The sequence below is a fragment of the Scardinius erythrophthalmus genome, assembly GCF_964197995.2.
Source record: "Scardinius erythrophthalmus genome assembly, chromosome: 4".
In the NCBI taxonomy this organism is placed as follows: Eukaryota; Metazoa; Chordata; class Actinopteri; order Cypriniformes; family Leuciscidae; genus Scardinius; species Scardinius erythrophthalmus.
The window spans coordinates 966,934-986,933 of NC_138224.1; the positions used below are offsets into that span (position 1 = coordinate 966,934).

The following is a 20,000-nucleotide window of genomic DNA, read 5'->3' on the forward strand; positions in this document are numbered from 1 at the left end:
GTGTGTGTGTGTGTGTGTGTGTGTGTGTGTGTGTGTGTGTGTGTGTGTGTGTGTGTGTGTGTGTTGATGTCTGTAGTTATTGATGAAGGTGTGTGTGTTGGTGTCTGTTGTTATTGATGAAGGTGTGTGTGTTGGTGTCTGTAGTTATTGATGAAGGTGTGTGTGTTGGTGTCTGTAGCTACCGATGAAGGTGTGTGTGTTGGTGTCTGTAGTTATTGATGAAGGTGTGTGTGTTGGTGTCTGTAGTTACTGATGAAGGTGTGTGTGTGTTGGTGTCTGTAGTTACCGATGACGGTGTGTGTGTTGGTGTCTGTAGTTATTGATGAAGGTGTGTGTGTTGGTGTCTGTAGTTATTGATGAAGGTGTGTGTGTTGGTGTCTGTAGTTACTGATGAAGGTGTGTGTGTTGGTGTCTGTAGTTACTGATGAAGGTGTGTGTGTTGGTGTCTGTAGTTACTGATGAAGGTGTGTGTGTTGGTGTCTGTAGTTACTGATGAAGGTGTGTGTGTTGGTGTCTGTAGTTATTGTGTTGATGTCTGTAGTTATTGATGAAGGTGTGTGTGTGTTGGTGTCTGTAGTTATTGATGAAGGTGTGTGTGTTGATGTCTGTAGTTACTGATGAAGGTGTGTGTGTGTGTGTGTGTGTGTGTGTGTGTGTGTGTGTGTGTGTGTGTGTGTGTGTGTGTGTGTGTGTTGATGTCTGTAGTTATTGATGAAGGTGTGTGTGTTGATGTCTGTAGTTATTGATGAAGGTGTGTGTGTTGATGTTTGTAGTTACTGATGAAGGTGTGTGTGTGTTGGTGTCTGTAGATATTGATGAAGGTGTGTGTGTGTGTGTGTGTGTGTGTGTGTGTGTGTGTGTGTGTGTGTGTGTGTATGTGTGTGTGTGTGTGTGTGTGTTGATGTCTGTAGTTATTGATGAAGGTGTGTGTGTTGGTGTCTGTAGTCATTGATGAAGGTGTGTGTGTTGATGTCTGTAGTTATTGATGAAGGTGTGTGTGTTGATGTCTGTAGTTACTGATGAAGGTGTGTGTGTTGGTCAAGTCAAGTCAAGTCAAGTTTATTTATATAGCGCTTTTCACAACACAGGTTGTATCAAAGCAGCTTCACAGTAATAAATTAGAACAATACATCAATGTTTGTTTCTAGTGGAACGTCTACGTTTGGTAATGCTGATCAATAGTATCGTTGATTGATTAATTCAATTAAATATCCCCAAATATCCCCAACTGAGCAAGCCAAAGGCAACAGTGGCAAGGAACCGAAAAACTCCATCAGGTGACCTAATGGAGAAAAAAAAAAAAAAAAAAAAAAAAGGTGTGTGTTAGTGTCTGTAGTTATTGATGAAGGTGTGTGTGTTGGTGTCTGTAGTTATTGATGAAGGTGTGTGTGTTGGTGTCTGTAGTTACTGATGAAGGTGTGTGTGTGTTGGTGTCTGTAGTTACTGATGAAGGTGTGTGTGTGTTGGTGTCTGTAGTTATTGTGTTGATGTCGGTAGTTATTGATGAAGGTGTGTGTGTGTTGGTGTCTGTAGTTATTGATGAAGGTGTGTGTGTTGATGTCTGTAGTTACTGATGAAGGTGTGTGTGTGTGTGTGTGTGTGTGTGTGTGTGTGTGTGTGTGTGTGTGTGTGTGTGTGTGTGTGTGTGTGTGTGTTGATGTCTGTAGTTATTGATGAAGGTGTGTGTGTTGGTGTCTGTAGTTATTGATGAAGGTGTGTGTGTTGATGTCTGTAGTTATTGATGAAGGTGTGTGTGTGTTGATGTCTGTAGTTATTGATGAAGGTGTGTGTGTGTTGATGTCTGTAGTTACTGATGAAGGTGTGTGTTGGTGTCTGTAGTTACTGATGAAGGTGTGTGTGTTGGTGTCTGTAGTTATTGATGAAGGTGTGTGTGTTGATGTCTGTAGTTATTGATGAAGGTGTGTGTGTTGATGTCTGTAGTTACTGATGAAGGTGTGTGTGTGTGTGTGTGTGTGTGTGTGTGTGTGTGTGTGTGTGTGTGTGTGTGTGTGTGTGTGTGTGTGTTGATGTCTGTAGTTATTGATGAAGGTGTGTGTGTGTTGGTGTCTGTAGTTATTGATGAAGGTGTGTGTGTTGATGTCTGTAGTTACTGATGAAGGTGTGTGTGTGTGTGTGTGTGTGTGTGTGTGTGTGTGTGTGTGTGTGTGTGTGTGTGTGTGTGTGTGTGTGTTGATGTCTGTAGTTATTGATGAAGGTGTGTGTGTTGGTGTCTGTAGTTATTGATGAAGGTGTGTGTGTTGATGTCTGTAGTTATTGATGAAGGTGTGTGTGTGTTGATGTCTGTAGTTATTGATGAAGGTGTGTGTGTGTTGATGTCTGTAGTTATTGATGAAGGTGTGTGTTGATGTCTGTAGTTACTGATGAAGGTGTGTGTTGGTGTCTGTAGTTATTGATGAAGGTGTGTGTGTTGGTGTCTGTAGTCATTGATGAAGGTGTGTGTGTTGATGTCTGTAGTTATTGATGAAGGTGTGTGTGTTGATGTCTGTAGTTACTGATGAAGGTGTGTGTGTTGGTCAAGTCAAGTCAAGTCAAGTTTATTTATATAGCGCTTTTCACAACACAGGTTGTATCAAAGCAGCTTCACAGTAATAAATTAGAACAATACATCAATGTTTGTTTCTAGTGGAACGTCTACGTTTGGTAATGCTGATCAATAGTATCGTTGATTGATTAATTCAATTAAATATCCCCAAATATCCCCAACTGAGCAAGCCAAAGGCAACAGTGGCAAGGAACCGAAAAACTCCATCAGGTGACCTAATGGAGAAAAAAAAAAAAAAAAAAAAAAAAAAAAAAAAAGGTGTGTGTTAGTGTCTGTAGTTATTGATGAAGGTGTGTGTGTTGGTGTCTGTAGTTATTGATGAAGGTGTGTGTGTTGGTGTCTGTAGTTACTGATGAAGGTGTGTGTGTTGGTGTCTGTAGTTACTGATGAAGGTGTGTGTGTGTTGGTGTCTGTAGTTATTGTGTTGATGTCTGTAGTTACTGATGAAGGTGTGTGTGTGTGTGTGTGTGTGTGTGTGTGTGTGTGTGTGTGTGTGTGTGTGTGTTGGTGTCTGTAGTTATTGATGAAGGTGTGTGTGTTGGTGTCTGTAGTTATTGATGAAGGTGTGTGTGTGTTGATGTCTGTAGTTACTGATGAAGGTGTGTGTGTGTGTGTGTGTGTGTGTGTGTGTGTGTGTGTTGATGTCTGTAGTTATTGATGAAGGTGTGTGTGTTGGTGTCTGTTGTTATTGATGAAGGTGTGTGTGTTGGTGTCTGTAGTTATTGATTAAGGTGTGTGTGTTGGTGTCTGTAGTTATTGATGAAGGTGTGTGTGTTGGTGTCTGTAGTTACCGATGAAGGTGTGTGTGTTGGTGTCTGTAGTTATTGATGAAGGTGTGTGTGTTGGTGTCTGTAGTTACTGATGAAGGTGTGTGTGTTGGTGTCTGTAGTTACCGATGAAGGTGTGTGTGTTGGTGTCTGTAGTTATTGATGAAGGTGTGTGTGTTGGTGTCTGTAGTTATTGATGAAGGTGTGTGTGTTGGTGTCTGTAGTTACTGATGAAGGTGTGTGTGTGTTGGTGTCTGTAGTTACTGATGAAGGTGTGTGTGTTGGTGTCTGTAGTTATTGTGTTGATGTCGGTAGTTATTGATGAAGGTGTGTGTGTGTTGGTGTGTGTGTGTGTGTGTGTGTGTGTGTGTGTGTGTTGGTGTCTGTAGTTACTGATGAAGGTGTGTGTGTGTTGGTGTCTGTAGTTACTGATGAAGGTGTGTGTGTTGGTGTCTGTAGTTATTGTGTTGATGTCGGTAGTTATTGATGAAGGTGTGTGTGTGTTGGTGTCTGTAGTTATTGATGAAGGTGTGTGTGTTGATGTCTGTAGTTACTGATGAAGGTGTGTGTGTGTGTGTGTGTGTGTGTGTGTGTGTGTGTGTGTGTGTGTGTGTGTGTGTGTGTTGATGTCTGTAGTTATTGATGAAGGTGTGTGTGTTGGTGTCTGTAGTTATTGATGAAGGTGTGCGTGTTGATGTCTGTAGTTATTGATGAAGGTGTGTGTGTGTTGATGTTTGTAGTTATTGATGAAGGTGTGTGTGTGTTGATGTCTGTAGTTACTGATGAAGGTGTGTGTTGGTGTCTGTAGTTACTGATGAAGGTGTGTGTGTTGGTGTCTGTAGTTATTGATGAAGGTGTGTGTGTTGGTGTCTGTAGTTATTGATGAAGGTGTCTGTAGTTATTGATGAAGGTGTGTGTGTTGGTGTCTGTAGTTACTGATGAAGGTGTGTGTGTTGGTGTCTGTAGTTACTGATGAAGGTGTGTGTGTTGGTGTCTGTAGTTATTGTGTTGATGTCGGTAGTTACTGATGAAGGTGTGTGTGTGTGTGTGTGTGTGTGTGTGTGTGTGTGTGTGTGTGTGTGTGTGTGTGTGTGTGTGTGTGTGTGTGTGTGTGTGTTGATGTCTGTAGTTATTGATGAAGGTGTGTGTGTTGGTGTCTGTAGTTATTGATGAAGGTGTGTGTGTTGATGTCTGTAGTTATTGATGAAGGTGTGTGTGTGTTGATGTCTGTAGTTACTGATGAAGGTGTGTGTTGGTGTCTGTAGTTACTGATGAAGGTGTGTGTGTTGGTGTCTGTAGTTATTGATGAAGGTGTGTGTGTTGGTGTCTGTAGTTATTGATGAAGGTGTCTGTAGTTATTGATGAAGGTGTGTGTGTTGGTGTCTGTAGTTACTGATGAAGGTGTGTGTGTGTTGGTGTCTGTAGTTATTGATGAAGGTGTGTGTGTGTGTGTGTGTGTGTGTGTGTGTGTGTGTGTGTGTGTGTGTGTGTGTGTGTGTGTGTGTGTGTGTTGATGTCTGTAGTTACTGATGAAGGTGTTTGTGTTGGTGTCTGTAGTTATTGATGAAGGTGTGTGTTGGTGTCTGTAGTTACTGATGAAGGTGTGTGTGTTGGTGTCTGTAGTTATTGATGAAGGTGTGTGTGTTGGTGTCTGTAGTTATTGATGAAGGTGTGTGTGTTGGTGTCTGTAGTTATTGATGAAGGTGTGTGTGTTGGTGTCTGTAGTTACTGATGAAGGTGTGTGTGTGTTGGTGTCTGTAGTTACTGATGAAGGTGTGTGTGTTGGTGTCTGTAGTTACTGATGAAGGTGTGTGTGTGTTGGTGTCTGTAGTTACTGATGAAGGTGTGTGTGTGTGTGTGTGTGTGTGTGTGTGTGTGTGTGTGTGTGTGTGTGTGTGTGTGTGTGTGTGTGTGTGTGTGTGTGTTGATGTCTGTAGTTACTGATGAAGGTGTTTGTGTTGGTGTCTGTAGTTATTGATGAAGGTGTGTGTTGGTGTCTGTAGTTACTGATGAAGGTGTGTGTGTTGGTGTCTGTAGTTACTGATGAAGGTGTGTGTGTTGGTGTCTGTAGTTATTGATGAAGGTGTGTGTGTTGGTGTCTGTAGTTATTGATGAAGGTGTGTGTGTTGGTGTCTGTAGTTACTGATGAAGGTGTGTGTGTGTTGGTGTCTGTAGTTACTGATGAAGGTGTGTGTGTTGGTGTCTGTAGTTATTGATGAAGGTGTGTGTGTTGGTGTCTGTAGTTACTGATGAAGGTGTGTGTGTTGGTGTCTGTAGTTATTGATGAAGGTGTGTGTGTTGGTGTCTGTAGTTACTGATGAAGGTGTGTGTGTGTTGGTGTCTGTAGTTACTGATGAAGGTGTGTGTGTGTGTGTGTGTGTGTGTGTGTGTGTGTGTGTGTGTGTGTGTGTGTGTGTGTGTGTGTGTGTGTGTTGATGTCTGTAGTTACTGATGAAGGTGTTTGTGTGTTGGTGTCTGTAGTTATTGATGAAGGTGTGTGTGTGTTGGTGTCTGTAGTTACTGATGAAGGTGTGTGTGTTGGTGTCTGTAGTTATTGATGAAGGTGTGTGTGTTGGTGTCTGTAGTTATTGATGAAGGTGTGTGTGTTGGTGTCTGTAGTTATTGATGAAGGTGTGTGTGTTGGTGTCTGTAGTTACTGATGAAGGTGTGTGTGTGTTGGTGTCTGTAGTTACTGATGAAGGTGTGTGTGTGTGTGTGTGTGTGTGTGTGTGTGTGTGTGTGTGTGTGTGTGTGTGTGTGTGTGTGTTGATGTCTGTAGTTACTGATGAAGGTGTTTGTGTTGGTGTCTGTAGTTATTGATGAAGGTGTGTGTTGGTGTCTGTAGTTACTGATGAAGGTGTGTGTGTTGGTGTCTGTAGTTACTGATGAAGGTGTGTGTGTTGGTGTCTGTAGTTATTGATGAAGGTGTGTGTGTTGGTGTCTGTAGTTATTGATGAAGGTGTGTGTGTTGGTGTCTGTAGTTACTGATGAAGGTGTGTGTGTGTTGGTGTCTGTAGTTATTGATGAAGGTGTGTGTTGGTGTCTGTAGTTATTGATGAAGGTGTGTGTGTTGATGTCTGTAGTTACTGATGAAAGTGTGTGTGTTGGTGTCTGTAGTTATTGTGTTGATGTCGGTAGTTACTGATGAAGGTGTGTGTGTGTGTGTGTGTGTGTGTGTGTGTGTGTGTGTGTGTGTGTGTGTGTGTGTGTGTGTGTGTGTGTGTGTGTTGATGTCTGTAGTTATTGATGAAGGTGTGTGTGTTGGTGTCTGTAGTTACTGATGAAGGTGTGTGTGTGTTGGTGTCTGTAGTTACTGATGAAGGTGTGTGTGTGTTGGTGTCTGTAGTTATTGTGTTGATGTCTGTAGTTATTGATGAAGGTGTGTGTGTGTTGGTGTCTGTAGTTATTGTGTTGATGTCGGTAGTTACTGATGAAGGTGTGTGTGTGTGTGTGTGTGTGTGTGTGTGTGTGTGTGTGTGTGTGTGTGTGTGTGTGTGTGTGTGTGTGTGTGTGTGTGTGTGTGTTGATGTCTGTAGTTATTGATGAAGGTGTGTGTGTTGGTGTCTGTAGTTATTGATGAAGGTGTGTGTGTTGATGTCTGTAGTTATTGATGAAGGTGTGTGTGTGTTGATGTCTGTAGTTACTGATGAAGGTGTGTGTTGGTGTCTGTAGTTACTGATGAAGGTGTGTGTGTTGGTGTCTGTAGTTATTGATGAAGGTGTGTGTGTTGGTGTCTGTAGTTATTGATGAAGGTGTGTGTGTTGGTGTCTGTAGTTATTGATGAAGGTGTCTGTAGTTATTGATGAAGGTGTGTGTGTTGGTGTCTGTAGTTACTGATGAAGGTGTGTGTGTGTTGGTGTCTGTAGTTATTGATGAAGGTGTGTGTGTGTGTGTGTGTGTGTGTGTGTGTGTGTGTGTGTGTGTGTGTGTGTGTGTGTGTGTGTGTGTGTGTGTTGATGTCTGTAGTTACTGATGAAGGTGTTTGTGTTGGTGTCTGTAGTTATTGATGAAGGTGTGTGTTGGTGTCTGTAGTTACTGATGAAGGTGTGTGTGTTGGTGTCTGTAGTTATTGATGAAGGTGTGTGTTGGTGTCTGTAGTTATTGATGAAGGTGTGTGTGTTGGTGTCTGTAGTTATTGATGAAGGTGTGTGTGTTGGTGTCTGTAGTTACTGATGAAGGTGTGTGTGTGTTGGTGTCTGTAGTTATTGATGAAGGTGTGTGTTGGTGTCTGTAGTTATTGATGAAGGTGTGTGTGTTGATGTCTGTAGTTACTGATGAAAGTGTGTGTGTGTGTGTGTGTGTGTGTGTGTGTGTGTGTGTGTGTGTGTGTGTGTGTGTGTGTGTGTGTTGATGTCTGTAGTTACTGATGAAGGTGTTTGTGTTGGTGTCTGTAGTTATTGATGAAGGTGTGTGTTGGTGTCTGTAGTTACTGATGAAGGTGTGTGTGTTGGTGTCTGTAGTTATTGATGAAGGTGTGTGTTGGTGTCTGTAGTTATTGATGAAGGTGTGTGTGTTGGTGTCTGTAGTTATTGATGAAGGTGTGTGTGTTGGTGTCTGTAGTTATTGATGAAGGTGTGTGTGTTGGTGTCTGTAGTTATTGATGAAGGTGTGTGTGTTGATGTCTGTAGTTATTGATGAAGGTGTGTGTGTTGATGTCTGTAGTTACTGATGAAGGTGTGTGTGTGTGTGTGTGTGTGTGTGTGTGTGTGTGTGTGTGTGTGTGTGTGTGTGTGTGTGTGTGTGTGTGTGTGTTTTGATGTCTGTAGTTCTTGATGAAGGTGTGTGTGTTGGTGTCTGTAGTTACTGATGAAGGTGTGTGTTGGTGTCTGTAGTTATTGATGAAGGTGTGTGTGTGTTGGTGTCTGTAGTTATTGATGAAGGTGTGTGTGTGTGTGTGTGTGTGTGTGTGTGTGTGTGTGTGTGTGTGTGTGTGTGTGTGTGTGTGTGTGTGTGTGTGTGTGTTGATGTCTGTAGTTATTGATGAAGGTGTGTGTTGGTGTCTGTAGTTATTGATGAAGGTGTGTGTGTGTGTGTGTGTGTGTGTGTGTGTGTGTGTGTGTGTGTGTGTGTTAATGTCTGTAGTTATTGATGAAGGTGTGTGTGTTGATGTCTGTAGTTATTGATGAAGGTGTGTGTGTTGATGTTATTGTTGAAGGTGTGTGTGTTGATGTTATTAATGAAGGTGTGTGTGTTGAAGGTGTGTGTGTTGATGTTATTGATGAAGGTGTGTGTGTGTTGATGTCTGTAGGATTGGGGGAAGTGTGGGGTCGAGCCAGATCTGCAGATAACACTGCGCAAGAGCTCGGATCGCATTTACTCCAGGTAATAATCAGCAAGATGCTCCAGGTAATATTACGACTTTTTTTATTATTATCATTGGCTTTAATAATTGAGAAATATTGCAGGAAATGTTTATAATAACAACGGTTACACTATTTTAAGGTGTCATTGTTACATTGTAACTATATGAGTGATATTAATCAACTACATGTACTTACTATAGGATTAGGGTTTGGTTGAGGGTTAGTTGCATGTAATTATGCATGATTTACTGTTATTACTATGGTAAGTACATGTAACATATGTAACAAGGACACTGTATTACACGCATGCCTGGTTCTCGTGTCTAACGAAGCTTCTTCGCAGATTTTTGTGTGTTTCTGTCATGACCTGTCTGATGTTCTTGATCTGCAGACGTTAGACGGGTTTATATTTGTAGTTGCTGCAGACGGAAAGATCATGTATATTTCTGAGACGGCGTCGGTTCATCTGGGACTCTCACAGGTGAAGAACACACTAACATCTGACGGTTGCCATGCTTCATATGTGTGTGTGTGTGTGTGTGTGTGTGTGTCTGTGATCCTGGATCACAAAACCAGTCTCGAGTCGCATGGGTATATCTGTGGCAATAGCCAACAATACATTGTATGGGTCAAAATTATAGATTTTTCTTTTATGCCAAAAATCATTAGGATATTCAGTAAAGATCATGTTCCATGAAGATATTTTGTAAATTTCCTACCGTAAATGTATATAAAAAAATATTTCTGTGAGTGAATGCAGCAATATTGTGAACATAAATGAACAACTTTAAAGGGGATTTTCTCAATGTTTTGATTTCTTTGCACCCTCAGATTCCAGATTTTCAATAGTTGTATCTCGGCCAAATATTGTCCTATCATAACAAACCATACATCAATGGAAAGATTATTTATTCAGCTTTCAGATGATGTATTAATCTCTATTTAAAAAAATTGACCCTTGTGACTGGTTTTGTGGTCCAGGGTCACACATATATATATATCACTGGAGGTTTATATGTTTGTTCGGAGTTCTGGCACTATGGACGCTTGTTTCCGCCACAATAAAATATTTTTAAAAGATAATTGCGAATTTTTATCTCACAATTGCTCCAGTAGAATTACAGAAGTCCTTTCACACAGGTAGAGTTGACGGGAAACAGTATTTATGAATATGTTCATCCGGCCGATCATGACGAGATGGCAGCGGTCCTGACGCCACAACCGTCGTATCACACACACTTCGTCCAAGGTAAGAGATCAGACTCGCTTTGCACATTCTCTCTATCTAGAACAACAGAGTAATTCCCACACAGTTCTAATTGGTCGATGTCTTGTTATGGAGGCGGGCATATGCAAATGAATTAGCCCATGTGACATCAAAGATCCTGCAGTGTCAAAACGAGCCGTGTTTTTGAGCGTGATTAAATACTGCTGTGTTTATAATGAAGAGGACGTTTTAAGCTCTGAAACTCGCAGAATCTTTTAATGGTACAAACACTTCTTATATGTCAAAAGATCATGGCAAATTTCATTTCTGATGTCATGACTCCTTTAATAATGCTATAAGACCGTTCTATAAATGTTATTTAAACATTGTTTTATCTTAAAGTCTCCCTGTAGTCAATCATTTTGTCCCATAAAACTCATCTTTGATCACCAGAATGACATATTTAAGTGTTTTTTTAAATGTCTTAAAATATCTTGACTGTAACTCGACACCCTTGCCTCATTTAGTATTCTCGGTTCAATGAATATGCGAATGAGCCCCGCCTCCACTCACTCGCTCAGCTCAGAGATCCACTGGTTGACGATCACACGTTGATCTGATTGGTTACAAGGTAGTTTGTGACGTCAGAAACACCAGCGATTTCAAAGCGTGTTTTTGAGACTGTCTTTGGTTCACTGCAGTTTTAAGGAGGAAATACTCAGCAATGCTGTCGACTTATGAATTTACACATGATTTGTCTTAAAGCAGATTAAAAACACCACATATAAACAGTCATAAACCACATTAAACGCTGGATTTTCAACACAGGGAGATTTTAACATTTAGTAAAGGTTTATGGGAGTGTTTCCTGATAACCCGAACCCTTACCTGGAAACCCAGTCAATGAATGTGAATTTTCCTCATTTTAGAGTACGAAGTTGAACGATCGTTCTTCTTGAGGATGAAATGTGTTCTGGCCAAACGTAACGCCGGGCTCACGAGTGGAGGATATAAGGTACAGTTTTATTAATATTTTGAGTTTAGACGCTGCATTATGTAACACTAATAGACACTAACAGAGTTGACCTTTGACCCTCAGGTGATCCACTGCAGTGGGTATCTGAAGATCCGGCCGTTCGGTCTGGACTCGTCTCTGTTCGACGGCTGTTATCAGAACGTGGGTCTGGTGGCGGTCGGACACACTTTACCGCCCAGCGCCGTCACCGAGATCAAGCTTCACAGCAACATGTTCATGTTTCGGGCCAGTCTGGATATGAAGCTCATCTTCCTGGACTCGAGGTAATATACAGGACACACACGTTACACCGGTAAAAATCAGCGTTTCTGTCTCGTTTTCCAGTGCAAATATCGACACATTCTTAAATCAAAAGGAATTTACTTTTACTGGAATGTTTCAGTTGGATGTTTGTTTTCAAATGTAACGGTTTTTAAATGTAACGGTTTTTAAATGTAACAGTTTTTAAATGTTTCTACTTGTTTCAGAACGTTCAGATTACAATTAAAAGTAACGTTCCATAATGTTTGAAGAATGATACAATGTTAATGTTCCCTAAACATTCAAGAAAAAAAATTCTTCTTGAAAAAGTCTTGTTTTCTGAAAAATGCATCAAAATGAAGTGAGTTTGTGTTTAAAACAAGAGCAAATGTCTGACAATGGAGTCAGAAAAAAAATCCTGTTTTCTCTGTGAATTAAGTTTATTTTTCTGACTCCATTAGCAGATATTTGTTCTTGTTTTAAACACAAACTCACTTCATTTTGATGATTTGTCACATCTTAATATCTTCAGTCATTGTTCTTCTCCAGTAAATGCATCTTGATTTAAGACTGTCCAGATATTAGTGCTGGAAAACGAGACAGAAGCTCTGAGGAAGAACGCGATTGGTTTCACGGTCAGCGCTGATTCTTGTTGTTCTGTGTCTACAAGGGTTTCAGAGCTGACAGGATATGAACCACAGGACCTGATTGAGAAGACCCTGTATCATCACGTGCACAGCTGTGACAGTTTTCACCTGCGCTGCGCTCATCACCTCTGTGAGTCCTCATAATACAGTAAAACATACTGTAAATGTACTGTTATTCACTTCTAATGAACTACTGTTATTCATATATATATATATACTGTATATATATATATCGCGTTGGAGGATTATATTTTGTTTAGAGCCTGTGGCACTATAAAAGCTTGTTTCCGCCACAGAATTAAACATTTTAAAAGATAATTGCGACATTTTATCTCACAATTGCAAGTTTACATCTCGCAATTCTGACTTTATTTCTCACAATTCTGACTTTTTTTCTTGCAATTCTGACTCTATATCTCCCAATTGCGAGATATAAAGTCAGACTTGCGAGAAAAAAAGTCAGAATTGCAAGTTTATATCTCACAATTCTGACTTTAATACATAATTTTGACTTTATATTACGCAATTCTGACCTTATAGCTCCCAATTGCGTGTTATAAAGTCCCATACCTTTTTGTAAAGTGAAACATGAGCCATTTAAGAGCAGTTTAATGTTTCATACATGTGATCTGTGTGTGTGTGTGATTGTGTGTGTGTGTGTGCAGTGCTTGTGAAAGGACAGGTCACCACTAAGTATTACCGCTTCTTGTCGAAACATGGCGGATGGGTTTGGGTTCAGAGTTACGCCACAATCGTCCACAACAGTCGCTCGTCTCGACCGCACTGCATCGTCAGCGTCAATTACGTCCTCACGTGAGTCGCACGTTCACAACACACACTCTTCACACACACTCTTCACACACACTCCAGTGACCAGGGAATTCAAGCACCTGCAGAAAAAGTGGAGAAGCGACAGTATTTCAGGAGATTTCAGTCATTTACTCCATTTGTGGAGATGCGTTTAACTTTATGATGTATGAACACGTCTTCACACGCCAAATTTGAATATGCATTTATGCAAATTAGATGTGAGAGCTGCAGATTTTTAGTTCATATAAAAGAGTTTTGGCATGAAATGGACTAAAGTCATGATGAACTCTTATTTTAAGTGCGGGGTCAAACTGAGGTCGTCTGAAACTCTCAGTTCAACATCAACATCAGAAATGATGAAAAACCTGCGTCTCATTAAACAAATGTACATGTTCCTGATAAGAGCCGAATAAAGGCTGTTTACTGTCTGTCCCAGGGGTTCAGATAGAGGCTACGGGGTCAAAGGTCACCAACACAAAACCACAGGTGTGAAATCAATGAGAGACATTTCACAAGCACTCAGGGGTCAGGGGTCACGACTGCCACAGTCAGTGACATCATCATAATAACATGAGGGCTTACACTTTATAACACTGATCCTTCATTAATGAATAAATAACTACAGGAACACATGAGTAACGCACTATTGACACTCTAGTAGCTACAATAACTAACAACAAACTCTGATTAATAAATTAGTAAGTAATAGCGCTCAGTTAAATGAGGTCATTCACTATTAGCTAATCAATAACTAATATTTTTTTCATAGAGAACTATACAGGTTCATAATTAATAATGTATTATATAAGGTAGGTAACGGGAACCCATAAGTAATGACTAAAGTGTTAATACATTTTTCTAAAGGAACTACTCATTATCTGGATCAGAATTTTAAAAATTAATTAATAAATTATTTATTTTATTATTTATTAAATTAATATCAATAATAATAATGTATTATATAAGGTAGGTAATGGGAACACACACTAGTAATGACTAAAGTGTCACCAAATGTGTCCGATGGAAGGAATTAATATTCAAAATCTTACAATAATCTTAAAAGCGCACAATAACTTAAATAACAATAACTAACAATAACAGTCAATATTCAGGAGTTATCATGTTTTTCTCTGTAGAAACCGATCCAAATAATGAGCAGTCCTTGAGTCGTTACTAGCGGGTTACCATCACCTAATATTATACATTATGCACTATTCATGTTAATTATGAACCTGTTAGTAGTTCTCTGGGAGGTATGAAAAATATAGTTATTGATTATCTAATAGTGAATGACCTCATTTAACTGAGCGATAATACTCACTAGTTCATTAATCAGAGTTTGTTGTTAGTTAATGTAGTTACTGGAGTGTTAATAGTGCGTTACTCATGTGTTCCTGTAGTTATTCATTAATAAAGGATCAGTGTTATTAAGTGTTAACACATGAGGGTGTGTGTGTGTGTGTGTGTGTGTGTGTGTGTGTGTGTTTAGGGACACTGAATATAAAGGCCTGCTGCTCTCGCTGGACCAGTTGAATCCCAGTAAACCGGCGTTCCCGTACACGAACCATCAGGAGCGCGAGGACAAACCTCCGGTTTCCAACAGGAGCAAGCTCTCGGTTTCTCCTTACTCACAGGTGTCACACACACTCACACACTTTTACACACTCACACACACTCTTATACACTCACACACACTCTCACACACACACTCTTACACACTTTCACACACTCACACACACTCACACACACACTCACACACACTCTTACACACTTTCATACACTCACACACACTCTCACACACACTCTCACACACTCTCACACACTCACACACACTCACACACACTCTTACACACTTTCATACACTCACACACACACTCTCACACACACTCTCACACACTCACACACACTCACACACACTCACACACACTCACACACACTCTTACACACTTTCATACACTCACACACACTCTCACACACACTCTCACACACTCTCACACACTCACACACACTCACACACACTCTTACACACTTTCATACACTCACACACACACACTCTCACACACACTCTCACACACTCACACACACTCACACACACTCTTACACACTTTCATACACTCACACACACTCTCACACACACTCTCACACACTCTCACACACTCACACACACTCACACACACTCTTACACACTTTCATACACTCACACACACACTCTCACACACACTCTCACACACACTCACACACACTCTTACACACTTTCATACACTCACACACACTCTCACACACACTCTCACACACTCACACACACTCTCACACACTCACACACACTCACACACACTCTTACACACTTTCATACACTCACACACACACTCTCACACACACTCTCACACACTCACACACACTCACACACACTCTTACACACTTTCATACACTCACACACACTCTCACACACACTCTCACACACTCACACACACTCTCACACACTCACACACACACTCTCAAATTTTGAGAGTTTCTGAGTCCCAAATTTTTATAAATGTCACTGGTAGTCTCTGAATGAAGAATTATTGGGTATAATATGTCACAGTTTACTTTATTTTGCTCTCCTCAGTTACATAAATTGGTGTTATAATTAAACAGTTACACACGCGCATATATTACGTAAACACAAACTTTTGTCTGAATAAATTTTGGTTTGACATGGGAGCGCATGTACAGTCAAACCAAACATTATTCAGACACCAGATATAATTTTGGATATTGTGTGTTCAGCAGTTCTCGGGTTTCCCGGCGGATCGCTCGGACTCGGATCACGACAGCCAATGGGACGGCAGCCCTCAGACTGACTCCGCCTCCCCGCAGCGAGCGGATCCGGGCGACCCGACAGAACCGGCGGGAGTTTCGCTGTGTTACAGCCTCTCTCAGGCTGACGTGATGCACATGGCCTCACACACCACACACACACACACACCGGTGTGTGATCAGGGCGGGCGTTACGGGAGAGAGGGATGGTGGGACGCCTCGCGAGACGGAAGAGCGTTTCATCATGCTCACGGTCAGTCGTGTAAAGATGTGTCACATGATCCTCCAGAAATCTCTCTGATTCTGATATGATGATTTGCAACTTTTCTGATAAAAAAAAAAACAGCCAGTTTGTGGAAACCATGATCGTTTATAGAAGTCCTTAATATTGAGAAAGTCCAAACATATCTTTTTATTTAATGTGTCCTTGCTGGGAATCATAATCTTTCATCAAAACAACTTTTATATGATGTCATCTTGGCCATGTGTTAATTGGGGTAAATTGGGACACTGGTGTTTAGGCATTGTTCCCTTTAAAGTTTAAAGTTATTGATATTCATATTTATATTTAAATTAGTGCTGACAACGATTAATCGCATCCAAAAAAAAGGTTTGTTTACATAATATATGTGTGTGTACTGTGTGTGATTATTTTGTATATATAACTACACACACACGCATGTATATATTTAAGAAATATTTGCATGTATATACTGCATATATTTATATATAATTTATATTATATATTAATATAAATATTTTGTGTAAATAACATTTTTTTCTTAAATATATACATGCACGTGTGTATTTATATATATATATATATATACAGTATATATATATATATATAATTATACACAGTACACACACACATATATTATGTAAAGGGGTGTGCAAAGCAGCCGGTATTTGTATCTGTATTTGTATTTGTTGAGAGGGGAAAAGTATTTGTATTTGTATTTGTATTCGAGTAAAATTCAAAATAGGTGTAAAAATCTATTTTTTTTTGCGTTACACTTCTAATTTACGTTATAGTGTAAGTATTCTTTAATTATATCTGTTATAATAATTATGGATATGCAATATTGGTTGATGTTTTTCCATAAATCCAGCAATGAACATGTAACAAGGAACGTCATTGAATAGAAAATAACATAACAGCATTACCTACGTTAACGTTACTCTGTCAACAGCCTATTGTCTAAATTACCGAGCTAACAGAGCTACTAGTGTTGTCACGGTACCAACATTTCAGTATTCGGTACCAATACCTGTGAAAATCCACGGTTCTCGGTAACAATTTTGGTACCAAAGCTTAATTTAGATTAAATTTACATATATTAAAGTGTATATCACGGTTACAAAGATGGAAACTGTAGTATTAAAAACACTTTACAATAATATTCCATTTGTTAGATAACATTAGATAAAATGATCTAACAATAAACAATAGTTAGGCTATATACTGTCGCAATTATTCTCCTTGGGGTTCATTTAAAAATACATTTTTAAAATCAAAAGTTAACATTATTTATGTTAACATTATTTAATGCACAATGAATGAAGTGAACAAACATGACCAATTAAGTATTTTGATTAAATAACATTCACAAACATTAATTAATGTTGTAAAAATATATTGTTCACTCAATGTGTTGATGTTATATAACGCATTAAGTAACGTTAATGAATGGTATCTTATTGTAGTGTTACCAAACAGGAGATAAAACATGTTTTATTTGACTTGACTGTACTTTTATTTAATCCAAAACTGCATTCATATTTAATTTTAAAAGAGCTTTTTAAACCTGCTAAGAGTTATCCAGCCAAGAATAAGCCTAGAACTGCTTTTCTGACGGACTGATATTAATGACATAATGACGGCTTTTTATTTCATTTCTCATCTCCATAAATATATCTAAAGCTAATGCAAGGGCTAGAAATCAATTAATTCTTTGCTGATACTTCCTCGTCATCATGAAGAGCGCATTTCGCACCGTTTTGTCCTTTCCACAAGCGCTTGCCCTCCTGTGGCGTCTGTCGTTGCTATGCAGCGCGCCGCTCGCTTCTATTAGGGGCCGCTCACATATCGCGTCTTTTGCGCGCGCAAGTTCGTTATTTCAAATGTAGCCGCGCGGTATGCGCGCTCATAATGGAAGCGACGCGGTCGCGGTGCGACGCGCTCGTTTTTTCCAAGCGCGTCCGCGCCGCATCGAGATAAAAACATCTCAACTTTTCAGAATGCCGCAAGCGCACCGCAGGTCACGTGACAAGAACCAAGCTTAGCAACGACAGACGCCTCCGGAGCGCAACCACCCGAGCGCTTTGGAAAAAAGGAGAACGCGGCGCGCCTAGCGTTTTCAACGCGTTTTTAGGCGCGATATGTGAGCGGCCCCTTATAAGGGCGGTTGCCGCGCGCCTACATTTGAAATCTGCACGCGCAAAAAACGCGCTATGTGAACACTACCCCTTATGACAACGTGACATTAGCCTAATCCAAAATATTTCAGCCACCACATCAGCAGCACCGCCGGTCGCCATGTCTCATGAGGAAACGCAGCTTTTTGATATAAAGTTTTTCTTGTTCCCGAATACAAATATTTTTAAAAGTATTTGTTCGAAATAAGTATTCGTAAAAAACACATTATTTGTGCTTTCCGAATACCGTATTCGGGTTCGGCTCCACCCTAAACACAAACTTTTGTCATCACAAAATCACAAAATGGTGATTAATCGTTGCACAGCATTAATATAAACACGTTTTTTTACAGTAATTACCATTTATTCACAACTTTAATTGTAAACAATTACTTAATGCACTCTAACACGCGGATGATGGACTAAAATATACATATATATATATATATATATATCATACTTCACAATCATTCATCAGTGAGTTTCAGCACACATATATTCACACACACACACACACACACACACACACACACACACACACACACACACACATACGAGAAGCGAGACGAGTGTAAATGAAAGAAGAAGGAAGGACTGTTCTGCTTATTTCAGAACGGATCTGCTGAATCATAAATCAATGGAAAAAAGAAGGAAAATCCCGTTTCTGACTCTGTTCTCCTGTTCCTGTTTACAGCAGAAACACTCTCAGCTCAAATCTCAAGAAAAGCGAACATTTCATTTTGCATGTAGAAAATTAAGTCTATGGATCCCATATCTGCCAGATTAGAAAAAAAATCTTGCTTTGGAAAATTATAATTATGACATAAATCTAAAGTATGACATACTAAATCAAAATTCTGAGATACTAAGTCAATTATGAGATTAAAAAGTAAAAATTATGAGAATAAAATTCAAAACTATGACGAGAAGTCAAAATTTCAGTCAGAATTTTTTCGGTAGTTATGATGTAAAATGTCAAAATGATGAGATTTACATACCAAATCATTATTATAACAAAAAATTAAATTATGAAATGTATGTAAAGTATGACAAAAATGTTGAAATTATGAGATTGACATACTAACTCATAATTATGAGATTAAAAATAGTCAAAATTATGGGATGCTAAGTCATCATTATGACATAAATTGTAGAAATTGAGATAAAGTCGAAATTATGAAATACTAATATATGAGAAAGTAATTATGAGATACTAAGTCAACTTTGAGATTAAATTATGAGGATCAAATTTAAAACTCTGACCAAAAGTCAAAATGTCAAAATTATTAGACCGTCAAAATTATTAAAATACTAAATCAGAATTATAAGATTTAAAAAAATAACACTATGAGAAAGTCGAAATTATGACACTAAATCATAATTATGAGATTTTTTTTAAGTATGCTAAAAAATCTAAATTATGACACTGAGATTTGAAATTGACACATTAAGTCACAATTATGAGATACAATGTACATTTTGATATGAAAAAAAATTCAATTATGAGATAAAAAGTCAAGTGCCCTAATTTTTAATCATAATTATTATTTACAAAAGCATGATTTAATGGGAAATGGTATTTGGCTGTACAGTAACGAGAATCTAAACAGAATCCGACTTACACCGAATCGTGTGTGTTTCCGTCGACAGCTCACTGGGATGAGGAGCGCGCGCTCAGCTCTCCGGGAGCGTCGTCGGGTGATTCCGGAGACAGTTGCCATGACAACGGCCCGTCGGAGAGGATGGAGACGCTGATCAGAGCCAAACAGGAGATGATTAAAGTGGAGGACGTACAGATGAGAGATTATCCCTCCTCCGTGCTGTTCTCCTCCATGGTGTGCCGAGGGGCCCCGGGGCCCCGGATCATCCTGAGCCCCGACCGCCAGCAGGACGGGACGAGTCCTTACGACGTGAACTCACACATGCACTTTCAGACGAGCGCCACACACACACACACACACAACGGCACATCCGTCATCATCAGCAACGGCAGCTGACGGGAGAACACTCGCCGGGATCAGCTTGAAGAAATCCCTGTTAACGTGGAAAAATCCCTGTGTAGCTCAAATCCCAAACCGGAGGAAAGACGGAAATATATTTTGCATGAAGAAAATGAAGCGTTTTAATAAAATTTCCATGTCAATTACGGACATTTTCACATTAATTCCCATTATTTGGATGCAGTTTTGCAGTGTTTATAGATAATTGGT

At 39.6% G+C, this 20,000-nt stretch overlaps 1 protein-coding gene across 1 annotated transcript in view; it reads left to right on the forward strand.

Moving 5' to 3' along the window:
- The window catches only part of sim1b (SIM bHLH transcription factor 1b), a gene marked incomplete at both ends in the record, with an annotated part of 24,512 nt that extends 4,725 nt beyond the window's left edge, over positions 1-19,787 (forward strand). Inside the window, 10 exons of the mRNA XM_081364461.1 lie at positions 8,579-8,676; positions 9,025-9,114; positions 9,774-9,882; positions 10,770-10,855; positions 10,940-11,139; positions 11,787-11,893; positions 12,429-12,576; positions 14,063-14,207; positions 15,343-15,625; positions 19,441-19,787. Of these exons, the coding sequence (XP_081220587.1) occupies positions 8,579-8,676; positions 9,025-9,114; positions 9,774-9,882; positions 10,770-10,855; positions 10,940-11,139; positions 11,787-11,893; positions 12,429-12,576; positions 14,063-14,207; positions 15,343-15,625; positions 19,441-19,787 (1,613 nt within the window). The remainder of the gene's footprint in view (positions 1-8,578; positions 8,677-9,024; positions 9,115-9,773; positions 9,883-10,769; positions 10,856-10,939; positions 11,140-11,786; positions 11,894-12,428; positions 12,577-14,062; positions 14,208-15,342; positions 15,626-19,440) is intronic.
- Positions 19,788-20,000: the final 213 nt, after the last annotated feature.